Source organism: Peromyscus maniculatus, chromosome X (genome assembly GCF_049852395.1).
Source record: "Peromyscus maniculatus bairdii isolate BWxNUB_F1_BW_parent chromosome X, HU_Pman_BW_mat_3.1, whole genome shotgun sequence".
Classification (NCBI taxonomy): domain Eukaryota; kingdom Metazoa; phylum Chordata; class Mammalia; order Rodentia; family Cricetidae; genus Peromyscus; species Peromyscus maniculatus.
Genome location: NC_134875.1, coordinates 110,437,886 through 110,455,896, shown reverse-complemented (window position 1 = coordinate 110,455,896; position 18,011 = coordinate 110,437,886). Strand labels below are relative to the sequence as shown.

Below are 18,011 nucleotides of genomic sequence, written 5' to 3'. Positions count from 1 at the left end.
CAGCATGGAATTTAGTCCTTGGTAGTTTTAACTAGCATTGTTTTTACCTTCATGAAAAAAGGGTATAATTCTGTTACTTAATGTTATTTTGTCTCATAAATAACTATAGTTTTATCTATTCATTATGCTGCCTTTTTTGCAAGAATGCCATCCACTTTATTGTTGGAAATTTTTTTAAAATTTTAGGTGGTCTGATGTAGTCAGAACAGATCCAACTTCAAATCCTCTAGGACCAGATTTTAGTCCTGATTTTCTGGTTAGTTACTTACTATGCATACTTAGGGAGTTACTTAATCTTGCTGTTTTAATTTCTTGTTTTCCCCAACATAATATTTTTATTAATTATTTGGGAATTTTGTTCAGTGAACCCAAATCACACATCAGCTTCCCATTCCTCCTGGGTTCACCCTCCCATGCTAGCACTTCCCTCCCACTCCAAATTTAAAAAACACCAAGTCCAATTTGTGTTGCCCATATACTCATTGGAGCATGGTTAAGGTTTAAAACTGATGTAACAATAGTCCCTTATTTGTCAACTCCCTATCTACTCTTCATCCTCACCAATACTATATAATTTCCTAAGGGAATATTCTGTATGCAAGCTCTTTGCCTTTTTCATTGCTAAGTTACTCCCCAACCCCCTCACCATCTGGTTTCTGTTTTTATTGTTTTAATATACCTTTGACTAAAATCACTGTTAATTGTCAAATTCATGATAGTTTCATTTCTTATATGAATGGGATGCTTTATTGCATTTAATTACTTGTCTATCCCAACTACCTTGTTATCTGTTCCTCTCTGAACTGTATTTGTTCCCATTCTTAGATGCAGTTTTCTGTAGCCATCTTTAGGTGTTCTGACCCATTATATTTTTGACCCTATGTACTTTCCCCAGAGCATCCTATCCATTTATATTTTTAGGCCTTCACTACTTTCCTTACTGCATCAAATTGTAATAATCATTTTGCATACCTATCTCAATCTTGAAAGAAATATATTTCCCAAGATCTATGTCATATTTACTCTTCCATCAGCAGCATTCAGGGCTGTGCATAACACATAGTTTCCTCATCTTCCTCTTGTTGCTGACAGGAACATTTTCCTTTTCAAATAAGAATCCCATTTTACTTTGTGACACTGTCACATTTTATTTAGTACAGACTCTTCAGGTCCTTAGCATACATTTGTAATAATAGTACCAGTGTACTGGATTGTTTTGTTTATAAATTTTCAGTGCACGTTCATATGCATTTATACAGTAGTCTTACAGTTTTTAGGTAGGAGTCTCTCCTCTTATAGTCATAGTCTACCATCATTTGTACCTATCTTCTTATTTATTTTCTGTTTCAACAGAAATAAATGTTTCTTTTCTACATAGAAATATTTTCAAGTATCTGACAGCCCAGATTTTCCAGGTATCTTCTTCCTGCTCTCTCCCCTTATTATAGTCTCTGTTGAAGACTCCTCTGCTCATTCAGTGCTGTCTTATTTCATCACCATGAAAAGAGCACTCATGAAGAGAAACCATAAATAACATATGTTCCCTTATTGCCAAAGTAAAGCTCCAGATGAGAGCAGGGTCTGAAGTTGGGTGGATGCAAGAGCGGCAATGGAGGAATAAGACACAGGACACTTCTTAGTATCATTTTAGGAGAGATGGACAGAGAGGAAGCAAACAGGAGTCATCCCCAGTGGGACAGGTCTTAGCAGAGGACATAAGGAATCAGAAGGAGAAGGAAGTGAGGCAGGCCATGGTGGTCAGGAGAATCTTGCAGCTTAACTGACTAACAGCCAGAGTTGTTTATTTATATAGAATTTAGTAAGCAGGGATACATTCATGATGTTCCAAAACATAGATCATATCATTTTTGGTTTTGGACATGTGTTTCACTTCATTTTGATCATCTTTTAGTCATCATTAATAAACTATGACAGAACAGAGTTATCATTTCCAATCATTTTCCCTCAAGTTTTGACATCATTAATAAACAGAGTTATCATTTTTACTCATTAACCCCATAATCCAATTTTTAAGAATCTGGAGGCATACAACAGCTTGTTCTCAGGCTGGTAGCTTTGGTTGCTTCAAGGATACTAGACCAAAACAAAATATTCAACTGCCCTGGGCATTTTGCTATGTCCCAACAGTATATTATTAACACTTGTGATGAGAGTACCAAGAAAAATCCTCAGGCCAACACTGCTGCAGTTATTAGTTCTGGCATAAATACAGTGTTTATATTTTACATCTTTATAGAATTTGTTTATATGTCTAATCCTAGCATTCTGTTGTTCCTTGGTCATATGTCACCACAGTGGCTCTGCATATGCTAACATTTCTAAGAAAGGAAAGTCCCATGACATCTCATACTTTTATCATCTTTCCACTCCATACTTTGCTCATCAAAATGTCTTTGTGTAGGGCAGAGGTATATGCCACATAATTGTCTGAGTGTACAGTGGAAAGAGGCTTATACTCTGACCTGTGGCCAACTCCTATAGCCTACCGAATCTTATTGATCTTTTTTTTTTCTCAAGACAGGGTTTCTCCGTATGGTTTTGGTACCTGTCATGGACCTTGTTCTGTAGACTAGGCTGGCCTCAAACTCAAGAGATCTGCCTGGCTTTGCCTCCCAAGTGCTAGCATTAAAGGTGTGCACCACTGCTGCCTGGCTCTTGTTGATCTTTTTAAATTTACTTTGTTTTGAATTATCTTGTTCCTGTGTAAGTACAGGGACAGATGTTTCAAGAATGTCTTATAGCCTCATAAAGAGACCTCTGGCTTCTTTATGTCACAACCTCCAAGGCATAAGGGAGACCTGCAAGTAGATAAGGATATCTCTCTCAAACTGTGGTGGGGAATAGTATGTTCAGGACTGTCCTGGAGAAGCTTAGATGCAGCATTGCTGGGAGAAGGCATAAATGATTCATAAGAAACTGTCCATCAATCCAATATCCTCAAATTGTACCAATATTAAAAGTGCCCCAATTATGTAACAGGTGGATATGAAAACCAAAGGTGACATGGCAGCCATCATGTGGCTCAGCTTTGCTGGATCTTTGTCAAGCAGCTGTGCTGGCTTTATGATTTCTGCCATTCTATTCAAATATGGCTATGCCACTTTATTATATTCTCAAACTTTCTTTAGAAAACTTTAGTTTGTGTTCTTCCACAATACTATTTTTTCATTGATTCTCCACTGCTATGTGAGTATTGGTGAGGGCCAAAATTATTTCACTTAATACAGCAACATGAAGACAATTATATGTTGTCAGGAACCAGACTGCTTTTAGGACTGTTTTTCTCTCTTGCAAGTCTTTGTTCATTTGGTATATATGTTTTAACCATATCTTTCCCCCTCCTCTACTTGCTTATGATTTCTATTCCCTCATAATTTTTGCAACGATGTAGCACATTGTAGAATCTTATCTCCCTTTTTGGTATAATCAATACCACTTATTTTGTGTTAGTTATTTAATTTTGTTGATAATCCTTACCTAAAATTTTAGAGGCCTAGTCATATTATTCCAATTTGCCATTTGTGCCAGTCTACTTTTGTAAACTATTGAACATTAACTATAGGCTGAACAATCACTTATTAATTGTCATGGGGAATCTTGAAAGAATTATTTTAAGAGCATAAATTCTAATGTGATTATATACTATGAACTTGAATTAAATTCAAATGATAATGGATTAGGGAATTCATTGCAGCTTTAAAAAAAAGAAAAGAAAGAGTGCTTAGGTCTATAAAGGGTGACAGAATACAGCATGAAGGAAATCAGGGTTTTTTTAAAATTTATCTTTAAGATAGCAGAGTGTTAAATACAAAAGGCATCAAAGAATAGAAATTTATTGAAACAAAGTATTTAGTTTTAAAATGAAGTAGTGCTATGGTGATAGAAGACAGGAGTTCAGAGTTAAGGAAGACAGATTCATTAGGCTACGTAGAAAGAATAAGGCCCCTCCCTATGAAATTATGTTAAAGAAAAAGAAGTAGTATGGTACGTGTAAATCTAAAAGTAGGGGAACCTGTTTATATTCATTATTCTGCATATTTGTCTGAAATTAGAATGTAGAAGAGAGGTGAGGTTTTTAGTGATTACCTGACAAAGTTTGAATAGAAATAGGAATCTAATAATGAAGAATAAAATTTTTTGCTACAGCTCACATATATATTGAGAAGAGGTGGAATATTTGACTAGTCCAATGTCAAAATGGATTTAAGTTTTGGCATGGTAGGAGTTATTGTTTGCTTTCCATCTGCCCATCAGTTTGTTTCAACAATATTTTTCTATTTTGTTCTTTATTATTTTATTTTGTAGGTCTTGATGACTGTTTGCAGCAGTATATTAAGAACTTTGAGAGGGAGAAGATCAGTGGAGATCAGCTGCTACGCATCACACATCAGGAACTAGAAGATCTGGGCGTCAGCCGTATTGGCCATCAGGAGCTGATCTTGGAGGCAGTTGACCTTCTGTGTGCACTGGTAAGGACTGAAACTGGTTGGAAAGAAAACTTGATGTCTGTCTTCCACTATCTACTTTTTTGACTTTTTGCTCTCTCTCTTTTATTATAACCTAGATACATGTATGTAAAAATTCTCATTTTTAAATATAGTATTTATATACTTAAATGTATTATTTGTATACTTTTGTAAATTTAATTCATTAGTGCTAAATGACAAAGAAGCTTAAAACTCAACTAGTATTAGTATATTTCACCATGTGAAAAACAAGTTGGAGCTTAGCTAAGGGGAATTTTAGCAGTGGTGCTTTATATATACAATTATGTATAATCAATTGTAAAATCCAGTTCTTCTAAATATTAAGTTATCTTGTTTAAAAAGCTTTAAAACAATTTATTTAGATGTTATTTCCACACATAAGCAGTAAAAATAAAATATCATACATTATATGATAGTTTTCTTCAGTTAATGAAAATGCATAAGAAAGTCAAGAGAAATGAATGTCAAAATAAACTTTTTCTAAGCTTGTGATAATACATTAGATATTCTGATATTAGATATAGTTATAGATTTCCTCCAGATAAAGTCAGGTAAAACTAACCTGAATGGTTTAAATTCTTTCAGTTATTTTTAAGACAAGAGAACTACATATATATAGAAAAAATGATATCTATATAATGCTATAACCTGAATTTGAATATTGGCTCAACTAGATCCTGAGAACTCATGAGCATATCATTTAACTCATAGCCATAGTTTATTTAAAGCTGAGCTAATCACACGAATTCCTTTTAGTGGTGTGAAAATCAAGGAATTGTGTTTGTGTAGTGCCTAATTCAGTGTTTAGCACACACTATACAATAACTATTATTTAGATGATGACTAGTAAAATCAAATGGATAAATTAAATACAGTTCAACTGAAGCATCAATTTATACACTTAGTAATTTTTCAACTGTAAGACTTGACTTTTGTCCCCTTGTAAAACATATTTGAGGAGACTGGCAAATAAATAATCAATCCTAATACTGTAATGACCAAAATATAGAACATGTGATAAATATTGTGAGAATACAGAAAAAAAGAAAATAACTGTTTTTATTGATCTACATGGGTGCATATTACATAATCAGCCTAATGGAGGATGAGTATGATTAGTAGGTGGAGGATGCAAGAGAATGGTATTCCACATAGATAAAATAATGCATGCATACACACACACACACACACACACACACACACACACACACGTGCACGGGGGGGGGGCGGGGAGGGAGAGAGATTGACTGACTGATTGAGACCAGAATATGAACTCACAATCTACCTGAATCAGATTGAAGCAGTTATGCCTGAAGCAAAAGACCATACTAATGGTAAGAAAAGGACCTAGTGTTTAAGCACACTAATCTTCAAATTCATGTCTCACTGGCCCTGAAGTTACTGTAGAGGTAGAAGTAGGTTGTAGAGGGCTAATAACCTAGCAGTCTTTGTTTGCTACATCTTACAGTGTTTATAGTTCAGTGTTTCAGAGCTTGACATTCAAACAGTGGCTCCTCTTGTTTGACAGACTCCTGCACTGTCAGTTGGATGAAGGAAAGATGGCATCATGTTCATCTAGACATGTAGACTTTTGGAGTTTGGCTCACATATAAAAACAGTATCAGAGTTTATATCTAGGCCATTTTTAAAACTGAGCCATGGAATTGTGCTGAATTTTTTCATATGCTAAGCTTTATTATCTCTACAGTTCAAGCTTCAGCATCTTAGTGTTGCATAATTAGAATACTTCCTCATGTAGTTACTCTCTGGTAACATACTCCAGATATTGAACATCCTTTTCATCCTTTCCAAATGGCTACATATCAGCTAGTCAGAAGTACAGACATTGTCCAGTGAATCCAACAGATGTTTTCTAGTGATTATAAAGTAAATTTATGAGCAGAGAATTCTATTGTACTTGCACTGTCATTTAAATTTGGGAAGTAAGCTACCTTATCAACACAGTGAGCTGACTAGACCAAGAATTCACTGTTAGCAATAGAAATCTGTCTTATCTCTCTGGTTTATGCTGGCTAGCCTTACTACTTTTCCTTTACTTCTATTTATATCTTTCTTTCAACAAGGATATATTCATGTTCAAACATGCTACTGGTGGGAATGCAAACATGAAAAATTCATGGTCTGTACCCTCAAGATTCCATTAAGGAAGATAAAAGTTGATAAAGACAATACAGATTTAAAAACAACACCAAGAAATATTGCTGAGCACTGTAGAAAGTGTAGGTGACATTTGCATGGCCTTGCAGGTTTGAAAGATATTTTCTGAGCAAAAAAGAAATTAGTTAGGGGCTGGAGAGATGCCATAAGTATTAACAGCACTGCCTTCTCTTCCACAGTAAGATTCCAGCACCATAGAAGGTTAACAACCTCCAATTCCAGAGGATCTGACACCTACTTCTAACCTCTACAGGCATTGTTCACACGTGGTACACAGCAATACATGCAGGAAAAATACCCGTATACCTTGTGTAAAATAAAAACAAAATTTTAACATTAAAAATTAACTATAGTACATCAATTTTTATAAAAGAAGTTATCTGTGAATAAGGAATTTTATGTTTAAATACAAATATGAAAGAACATGGAATGATTAAGAGAAAATGAAAATATTGGTTTGTTTGGTATTATATGATGATATATGATAAAAGGATAGACCACATACATATTCTGTCATATAATTTTTCACTTAGTTCTGTGGTTGTCCAGTCGACTCTTCCAAGATAGTCTTATCTAATTAGTATCATTTTTCTTTAATTTTTCTGTGCAATGGTTAGCATGAACAGGGCATTAAATTAATATCTTACTGAATGAAACTTTGAGAGAACTATGATCTGTTCTCCTTCTTACATATTTTTTGAAGTTTCTGTTCCTAGTGTAAAGACAGAAAAATTACCAAATTTCTTTGTTTCTTTTAAGCTATGCTATTTCTGTCTCTCTTATTTTGAAGTCAGTCTTTATAGGGAACAATTATTGTAGTTGCTAACAAAAATCCAGGGTTTTTTTTAGTCATTTTTCATTCTTGTACCATTGAGCATCATATATATTCATTAAATGTGCAATGTTATTCCAAAAAAGTAATATAATTATGATTTAGAGGCTCATTAACTCTTTCAAGGTATGATGCTATATCATTCTTAAATGAAAGTACAAATATTATCTATAACAGTAAAAGCATGAAGTGTGAACAGTTTATTGTATAGCCCTTAGTTTGTGTGCTGACAATGTATTTTTATGGGGAATTATAGGTGAATTGATTAAAATTGATCATCATAATTATCAGGATAATGATTTTCATTTCATTTTATACACTTTTAATATAATAGTTATTTTTATGAAAAAAGATTGATGCCTGGAGTTGCTAAGATTTTGTTTCTTTGAACCATAATTGCTTAACTTATTCAAAATAATCTGCTTTCTAAAAACTTTCATTAAAGCAAGCCTTTTAGAATTTGCCAATATTTACAAAGAAAAGTATTATAAATCTAAATATCTGCTGCACAGTGCATTCAAATTAAGGATTCATTAAAATGAAATAGACATTATAAAATTTTTCATGTTCATCAGCGGGGCCACGCGCTGAGTGCTCGTCACTCCCCGGCCCCTGGGAAGGTCTGAGACTGGGGCCTCCCGCGGCGGGCTCTCCTCGAGCGGGGAGGTGAGTTCCCAGAGAGCAGGGCTCCACGCGTGGGCAGACTGGGCAGGAGAGGCCCCGAGTGGGCGGATGCCTCCCTTGCCAGAGCTTGGAACAGACTCACGGCCAGCTAGAGCGAGTTCATGTTAATATTAAATTTTTAGTTAGGTGTTTGATGAGAATTTATGACTAATAAGGATTTAGTCAACTTTATTTTCTAAAATGTTGAAGGTGTAAATTCATTTCTGTCATACATAATATTTTACATGTATATAATTAAAAGAGAAGATGTATGAATTTAATGCTAATTTATTAAGACTAGACTGTCTATGTTGAGTTAGTTCTAAATCATGACTGGTTCGCGGTCCACATGTTAGTGTCCAAGTATATGAACATGTAGGTAATAAATAGGACAAAAAAGTGGCTAAGTATATCTCATACACAGGTTTTTGTTTTCTTGAAGAAATACTTTCAAAAATATCTGACTAGATTAGGATTTGTATTGCTGTGATGAAACACTATGACCCAAAGTGACTTGGGGAGGAAAGGGTTGCTGTTTGTTTTTGCTATACTTCCATATCACAGTTCATCACTGAGGCAGTCAGGGCAGAAACCTGTGAACAGGAGCAGATGCAGAGGCCATTAAGGAGTCCTGCTTACAGGCTTGTTCTTCATGGCTGCCTACTCAGCCTACTTTCTTTAGGTTTGTCTGTCTGTCTGTCTTTCTTTGTCTTTTTTGGGGGCGGGGGCCTATTTCAAGACAGGGTTTCTCTGTGTAGCCCTGGCTGTCCTGGAATTTGCTCTGTATACCAGGTTGTCCTTGAACTTGAGTGCTGGGATTAAAAGTGTATACCACCACTTGGTTTCAGCCTACTTTCTTATTGGCACCCAGGACCACTGTTTCAGGGGTGGCTCCACTCACAATGGACTGGGCCTTCCCACAACAATCACTAATCAATAAAATGCCCTACAGGCTTTCATGTGGACAGCCAGATCTTATGGAGGTATTTTCTCAATTGAAGTTCCCTGCTCTCAGATGACTAGCTTGTTTCAATTTGAGATAAAAACTAGCTAGCACTTAAGAAGCAAAGTGCTAGAGAGGTCCCCAGAAATCCATAAAGATACCTCCACAATAGACTGCTGGCAATGGTTGAGAGAAAGCCCGAACTGACCTACTCTGGTGATAGGATGGCCAAACACCCTAACTGTCGTGCTAGAAACCCCATCCAATGACTGAGGGAACTGGATGCAGAGATTCACGGCCAGGCCCCAGGTCAAGCTCCAGGAGTCCAATCGGCGAGAAAGAGGACGGATTGTATGAGTGAGAATTGTTGAGACCAAGATTGGAAAAAACACAAGGACAAATAGCCAAACTAGTGGAAACACATGAACTATGAACCAATAGCTGAGGAGCCTCCAACTGGATCAGGCCCTCTGGATAAGTGAGACAGTTGATGAGCTTGAACTGTTTGGGAGGCATCCAGGCAGTGGGACCAGGACCTGTCCTTAGTGCATTAACTGGCGGTTTGGAACCTGGGGCCTATGCAGGGACACTTGGCCTCAGCCTGGGAGAAGGGGACTGGACCTGCCTGGACTGAATCTACCAGGTTGAGCTGAATCCCCAGGGGAGTCCTTGCTCTAGATGAGAAGGGAATGGGGGGTGGCCAGGGGGGAATGGCGGGGGTGGGGGGTGGGGGGTGCAGAGGAGGGATGACCGGGGAATCCATGGCTGATATGTAATATTAAATCAAATTATATAAAAAAAAAACTAGCTAGCACATTTTTATTATAATTGTTTTCTTTGATATCCCCAAACATGCATTTGACTATGGGTTCCACTAAGCCAGGAATGTGTCTTACTCATTTGTAATTCTAACATTGTCCCACTGCTATTACATAGTAAAATACCCAGTAAATTCTTCTTAATACATAAAGGAAATATTGGCAGTAAATGTATTTTTCTCTGTTTTATTATTCAGAATTATGGCTTAGAAACAGAAAATCTAAAAACCCTTTCCCACAAGTTGAATGCATCTGCCAAAAATCTACAGAACTTCATAACAGGAAGGAGAAGGAGTGGCCATTATGATGGGAGGACCAGCAGAAAACTGCCGAATGACTTTCTGACCTCAGTTGTGGATCTGATTGGAGCAGCCAAGAGTCTCCTTGCTTGGTTGGACAGGTACACTCTTCCCCATGTTTCATAAGTAACTCCTCTTCATACACTAGTTTTTACCTTAGCATTGTTTCATATCTCCTATGAAAATATTAGACAGAGAAGTAAAAATAATAAATATCTGGTTATGATTCATAAGAGTTTTGGGTCATTAGCATGTAGATATGCATCTTTTGTAAAATTTTATATCAAGATAGATAAGCACAAAATCCCTTTGCTGTTTTCTAAACAAAACTGTTTGCCTATCATAACAAAATGTTTGTCTCCTGGGTTTCTTCATTCCTTTTGCTAATGATCATATTGAGAGAGCAATGAGTAAGTAGATACTGTGACTTTATTAGCATGTGCTCCTTGTCTAGTTGCCCTGGTTTGTACACTTCTCTTGGAATAGATAGCAGAGCATAAAATTTATAATATGAAATGGGAAAGATTAAACTTTTATATTAGGTTTGATATTGCCATGAACTTGGATTACAATTAAAAATAGACTAAATGAGCTTTCTGTTTTCATAGATCATGGTATTACCCTGTGTTGTAATCTCATAAGAAATTCTGATAATTACAGTCTTGCCAGAGTTCTTCCTTGAAAGCACATCAGTAAGATACAAATTGCCTTTTTAAAAAATGAGACCTTATATCTAAAGGCTATATACTTTTATTTTTTTGGTTTTGTTTTTTGAGACAAGGCCTTACTATATAGTCTTGGCTGTCTCATGTAGATCAGACTGGCCTGAGAAGTGCAGAGATCCACCTGCCTCAGTTTCCCAAGTGCCACAATGCCCAGCTAGGTTTTGTGCATTCAAAGTAGAAGTTAATTTTACTTAGTTTTATATTATCTAAATTATATCAATGCATAATATATAGTTATGGTATTAAATCCTGATTCGGACACTAAACTATATGCTACCAGATTTTTTAAAAAGTAAATAAAAATGTAGTTTCAACATAGTATATGTAAATTACACTGATCAATTGTTTAAAGTAATTGCATTTTTAAACATTTTTTGAGAATTTCATGTTAGAACTATACTTACATAATTTCTACTCCACACTCTCCTCCCTCTAGTTCTTCCCATGCCCCACTCAACTTTATGACTTCTTTAATTATTATCGTTAAACACACATGCATATGTGTGCATGCACACACACACACACACACACACACATGCATCCTGCTGAGTCCATTTAATGTTGCTCAAATGTGTACATGTTTAGAGATGACCACTTGGCATTGGATAACGTACCAAGGTCTTATTTTAATAATACAGACTGTAAATATCGTGGCTATAAATATTGCTGAGCATGTTTCTGTGGATATTGAGTACTTTGAGCACATGTCGGGGAGTGGTATAGCTGGTCATGTGGTGGAATTATTTTTAGTTTTTGACTTCTAGTCTGGCTGTACCAGTTTGTAATTCCATCAACAGTGGGTAATGTGAATTGTTTTGTTGATCTTTGGCATTCTGACTGGGGTGAGATGAAATTTCAAACTTGTTTTCCTTTGCAATTTCCAATTGCTGAGGGTGGTAAACACATGAGGTATTTCTTAGATATTTTTATTTTTTCTATTGAGAACACTGTTCAAGGCCAAGGCCCACTTTTTAAATTACTCTGTGTTTTTTTTTTTTTATTTCCTTATGTACTCTGGATATTAAGCTTCTGTCAGCTGTAGAGCTGACAAAGATTCTCTCCCATTCTGTGGGCTTCCTCTTCAACCTGTTGATTGTTTCTTTGGCTGTGCAGTAGCTTTTGAGTTTTATGAAGTTCCACTTGTCAATTGTTGACCTTAATTCTTGGGCAACTGAAGTCCTAGTCAGAAAGTCCTTTCCTACACCTGGATCATGTGGGCACTGCTATGTTTTCCTGTAGCAATTTCCACGTTTCAGGTTTCATGTTTAGGTCTTTGATCCATTTGTATTTTTGTGCAAGGTGATAAATATGGGTCTAATTTCATTCTTTTACATGTGGACACCCAGTTTTTCCAGTGCTATGTGTTGAAGATGCTTACTCTTCTCCAGAGAACGTTTTTGGCATCTTTGTCAAATATGAAGTGCCTGAAGTTATATATGCTCATGTTTGGGCCTTCTATTTTGTTCTACTTGTCTACATGTCTCTTTTGTTGCTGGTACCATGTTTTTATATTATTTTATTACTTTTATATTTTTATTTTTGTGATTATAATATTATAACAATATTTCTCCCTTCCCTTGAAACTTTACCATACACCCCTCCCCTTGCTCTCTTTCAAATTCATGACATCTTTTTTAATTAGCTGTTATGACATGCATATCTGTATATATACATACATATATAATGCTAAATAGAGCATGCTCTGACTGTGTAATGTTGGTTATATGTATGTTTTTCAGGACTGACAGTTTGGTATTGAACAACAAATTGGTGTGCTCTTCCCCAGGGAAGAAAGTTCTCCCACTTTTAGTGTTTCTTAGCTGCCTGTGGTTAGTTGTGTAGAGTTGAAGCCTTCTGGGGTTTTTCTTCTTCACTTTGGCATGTCTATTGGTTAGTCCTTGTTGAGATCATGTTTAAGGAGTCGTGTTGGTGAGAGGTTATGGGTGTAGATGCTGACATTGCCAGGAGACCCAATCTGAAGTCTAGAATAGCAATCCCTTCAGTATTCTTTTTGCTCAGGATTGCTTTGGCGATTCAGTTTCATTTCTAGTTGCATATGGATTTTAGAATGATTTTTTTTATTTCTGTGAAGAATGATGTGGCTATTTCAATATTTAATTTAATCTGTAAATTGCTTTTTATAGAATGTTCATTTACACAATATTAATTTTACTGATTCATGAATATGGATATCTTTAATTTTTGAGTATCTTTCCCAACTTCTTCAGAGTTGTTAATTTTTCATTGTAGAGGTCTTTCACCTCTTTTTACCTCCTTTTTTTGGTTTATCCAAGATATTTTGATGCTATTATAAATTTGGAGCATGCCCATGATCTCTTTCTCAGTGTGTTTGTTGTTGATATCTAAAAGGGGTACAGATTTTTGTAAGTTGATTTTACACCTTGCCACTTTGCTAAATATTGTTTCTAGCATTTTCTGGTGAAATTTTTGTATCTCTTATGTATACCATATTATCTGCAAATAGAAACAATTTGACTTCATTTCCTGTTAATTTCCATCATCTGCATTATTTCTCCAGCTAGTGCTTCTAGGACTATATTGGAAAGGAGTTGGGGATAGTGGAGAGCCCTATCTCATTCCTGATTTTAGTGAGATTGTGAATTTTTCTTCATTTAGGACAATGCTGGCTGTGGGATAGTCATATAGCTTTAAACTAAGAAAATATTTTAAATTGCACTGTAAAAAAAGAAAGCATGGTGAGCAATCCATGGAGACTGAGTCAGTATAAGCAGCATTCCTCCATAGCCTATGCTTCAGTTCCTGCCTCCAGGTTCTCATCTCGAGTTCCCCACTTACTTCCCTACCTGATAGCATGTTACTCTAAGCTGAAATAACCTCCATATATACATATATAGTAAATATTACCTCTAGTCAATAAGATATTGCTTAATTATTAATGCTTAAATAACATATTGATTTTAGTTCTATTTACAATCACTATTATTTGCCCTATAACTGTACATTCATTTATCCAGAAATAAAATGATTTAAGTAAATTCCATTATATTTTCTTTTCAATATACTATTGCATAGAGTGATTAGATAATGCTTTTGTTCCCTAATGGTAGGCATGAGTATGCACACTCCAAATTAATTTTTATAATATAATAGTTTTTGAGACTCTGTTGTGTTATGTATTATTACATTTTATCATTAATACAACTCTTGATAAGCATCAGTTCAGTTCACCTCCATGTACAAACACCCACAGCAATTCATGAAGTCATCCAATGGCTGTTTTATGCTTATTTCATAGGAAGTGAAATGTGACAAAAAGCCTAAAGAAAATAGTTTAGTGTACATTTTGTGTTATATCACATAGAGGCTATTTGATATTTTGACCACAAAAATCAAATAAGTACTTAAAAGCAATGCAGAAATGTAAATTGTGGTCACTTTTAAATTCTATAGAATCTTTTGTAAATTGAAAGAAGGATTGAATGTTTTTTATTTTTAATCACAGAAAAATTCAAGAGTAGACTGGCTTGATTATTAACATTGCTTTAACAGCTTGAGTTAAAAGAAAAAAAAAGTGACCTTAATTCCAGCACTGAAGAGGCAGGTTGATCTCTGTGAATTCCAGATCAGCCTGGTCTACACACTGCACTCCAGGCCAGACAATCAAAAAAAAAAAAAGAAATAAAATAATAAGAAAAAAGAAATTCTTGGCATTTGCACTTTATGGGAAAGACAATGGGGTGCAGTCCAGGGTGATTGTTTTATTCAGATCTGTGCATTTCAAAGATTCCTTGTTGCAGAAGACTGGAGAAGACCAATGCTAGAAAAAGGAATACTACTTTGGAGGCTTTTTCAAGATTTAATAACTGCTAGTACTGACAGTGATTGCTATGCTAACCATGGTGGTGACAGTCTTTGGCATGAATAACTTTAGTCATACTTATTCAGTCAAAACAATCCACAAGGATTGTCCTTATTTTACAAGTGGGCAAACTAGGATTTAGAGTGGTTAAGTTCAAAACCAAATGAGTAAATGGTGCTAGTACCTGATAGATCTTGACAATCTTAGGAGATGTGTGTGTGTGTGTGTGTGTGTGTGTGTGTGTGTGTGTATCTTCTCCACTGCTCTGAGATTTTAACTAGTGAGGCAATAATAAGAATGAAAGAATATTCAAGTTGTTTGGGTAGATAAGTAAGGCCTAGGGACAAATAAGAGATGGAGAGTCAAAGAATGAGGACATTTAGAATAAATAAGACATGCCTGACTCGGTTGACCCAGTGAATAATCAGAATAGGCAAACCCATATCCAATAGGAGATATAAGGAAAATATTAGAACATATTTTTACTGTCTTATTTGATTATTCAAAAATCTTAGACCTTCCTAACATGCTATATGTCCTTAGTTATAAAATAGGGCTATTGTTCTTATTAACTGTTCTTTCTATAATATGTCATTCAAGATAGCAGAGATTTCTCTTATACTTTGCTCACTGATAGAGTTAATCTGAAAAGGCCCTAGCCTGTACTGTATACTTTATATTTTTTGAGGGAATAGAGAGATGTGGGATAAGAAATGAGCCCTGTGGACCATCAACAATTGAAAAATGATTAAAAGTTTAGTTCATGCTGGGCATGGTGGCATACTCCTTTAATCCTAGCACTTGAGACACAGAGGCAGAAGCAGGAACTGAGTTCAAGGCCAGCCTGGTCTATAGAATGAGTCCCTGGACAGGCAGGACAATGCGGAGAAACCCTGAATCAAAAAAAAAAAAATGAGAAGTTTAACTCAAGAAAACAAATATAGACTTGTAATCAGAATAAAGAGGAGTTTATGTGAAAGTAGTGTTATGGAAGCAAAAGAAAAAATTGAAGGAAAAAAGTTATCAATATGGACAGATGTTGCTAAGAGATTAGATAGGATAAAGTATGTGGTAGATTAGGAAATCAGGATATTTGTGAATTATTTGGTTGAACATAATGTGAGAAAAGTTGCAGGATAGTTTTCTATTTTAACTTTCCCTGTGATTCAACTTTTAATCTTTAGTGATTGTGGAAAAAATATTAAGACAAATTCTAAGTCCTAATAGTATATTAAGGAACTTGACTTTGTTCCCTCCTCTGCCTTGGGTTATAGGAAAATCTATCTGTATTGCTCCTTGGCCCATAGAAAATTTAGAATTTATTGTTACCAATTTAAATGTAACAGAATCTTATCTACAATCGTGTTAGATGAGAAATATTCATTTGTTTTGCTGGTAAGCAGTATAACTTCTGTTAGATATTGTTAGTGGATATGTGTTTATTATATGTTTAGTTTTCAAACAAAAATGGTTTCTACATAGCAGCAGTTCATTACAACATTCCACATACCTCCTTTTTTTGTATATCCTAAACTATTTTAACCTTTATTGTTATTTTATGTGTATGAGTGTTATGCATTTATGCATGTCTGTACACCCTGCACATGTAGTGCCCATAGAGGCTAGAAGTATTAGATCTCCTGGAACTGGAGTTGTGAGCCACCATGTGGGTGCTGGGAACTGAACTAGGTCCCGTGGAAGAGCAGTGAGCTTTATTAACTGCTGAACCATCTCTCCACACTTCAGGTCCTCAAAAGTACACAGATAGCAAAACACAATAATTCAGTGCTAGAAAAGGGAAAGGAGTAGTATCCATGACCATTGTTATGAATCTCTAAAGTACACTGGAATGTATATGCTTTTTTCTTTTCATTAACTAAAATTTAATTACTTCTTAAGTATGCAATTTCCATATGAATGATGCTGTGTAAATGTTAGGACTTTGACTTTTTGGTATATATTTGATTTGTAAGGTTTAGCCATTACAATTAAATATTGTAAGTATTTTGTCTTATTTTAAAGTTCTTTATATATAAAATTGTCAGCTTACATGAAATGGAATAATTCCCTGAATATATTGTCCATAAATGAGATTGAAGTAATGATAAACTCTAGGTAAATTCATGGTAGTGTTTAACTGCATATGACTGTGGGCTCTGGATTCAGACTTCTGGGTCTGAACACTAGCTCCCAGACTCACTCATTGTCACTAAACATTTATCTACCATCATTGTTCTATTTTATAAAACTAAAATACTAAAAGAATGGCTGTTTCATAAGAGTTACTGTGTATATTAAGTTAGTATGTATGTCACAATTAGAATAGTAATTCACATATGGTTAGCTGAGAGTAACCACTAGTTTATTAATACTGCTAGCATTTAATTATGGGTATTTCAAGTAAATGTCATATTTAAAGTGTTAAGTTTCTTTGGAAAGTAAATACTAAATAAAACACTGCTTTTGATTAAGCTTTCCTTTTCTATTTTGTATTAGATATAGTAAAGGAGCCTTGAAAAAAGCATCAAAGAACAAATTTTAAGAAATTTATAAAGAAAAATTTGATAGATATAAAATTATTTCTAAATTTTAATTCTTCTAATTTCACTCATTTTAATCTAAATGAGTCCCAAATATTATTTTATCACTATGTAAGCTTTATAACAATTCATTTATTATTCAAAATTTTGTTATACGATTTCATTTTGGTGATTTTCAAAAGCTGTTCTTAATAATCACAGTCTTTGTTTTTCCATTGTAGGTCACCATTTGCTGCTGTGACAGACTATTCAGTCACAAGAAATAACGTCATACAACTCTGCTTGGAACTAACAACAATCGTACAACAGGTATTGACTGACAGCATTTCCTTTGGTTAAATTACTAGCTATTTTATATTTTAAAAATGAGCAAATGATTTTTAAAAAGCAAATTATTTATTGAAAAGTATGCATGTATCATAAGTTTTGTTTATCAGGAGATAGAAAATGAATTGGAGTACCTAACTTCATTATTATAAGATCATGCCTGTCAGTTTCATCTTCAATGGAATGTCTAAACTATCACTTTCATACAATTAAATCACTCTATTCAACAAGTTCAGATTTTTGCTCTAAGATATTGATAGTTTTACCTTGTGTGTACACATACACAAATAAATATACCTAAGAGCTTTTGGTAATGATATAATTACTTGATCTGATT

General features: G+C 34.8%; 1 protein-coding gene across 8 annotated transcripts in view; it reads left to right on the top strand.

Annotated features, from left to right (window-relative positions):
* Positions 1 to 18,011, top strand: part of Cnksr2 (connector enhancer of kinase suppressor of Ras 2) — a 246,287-nt gene that overhangs the window by 46,574 nt on the left and 181,702 nt on the right. For all 8 annotated transcript variants that reach the window (XM_015992153.3, XM_015992151.3, XM_042269571.2 and 5 more), the window contains exons 2-4: positions 4,327 to 4,490; positions 10,140 to 10,342; positions 17,569 to 17,656. In XM_015992153.3, coding sequence (XP_015847639.1) covers positions 4,327 to 4,490; positions 10,140 to 10,342; positions 17,569 to 17,656 — 455 coding nt within the window. The remainder of the gene's footprint in view (positions 1 to 4,326; positions 4,491 to 10,139; positions 10,343 to 17,568; positions 17,657 to 18,011) is intronic.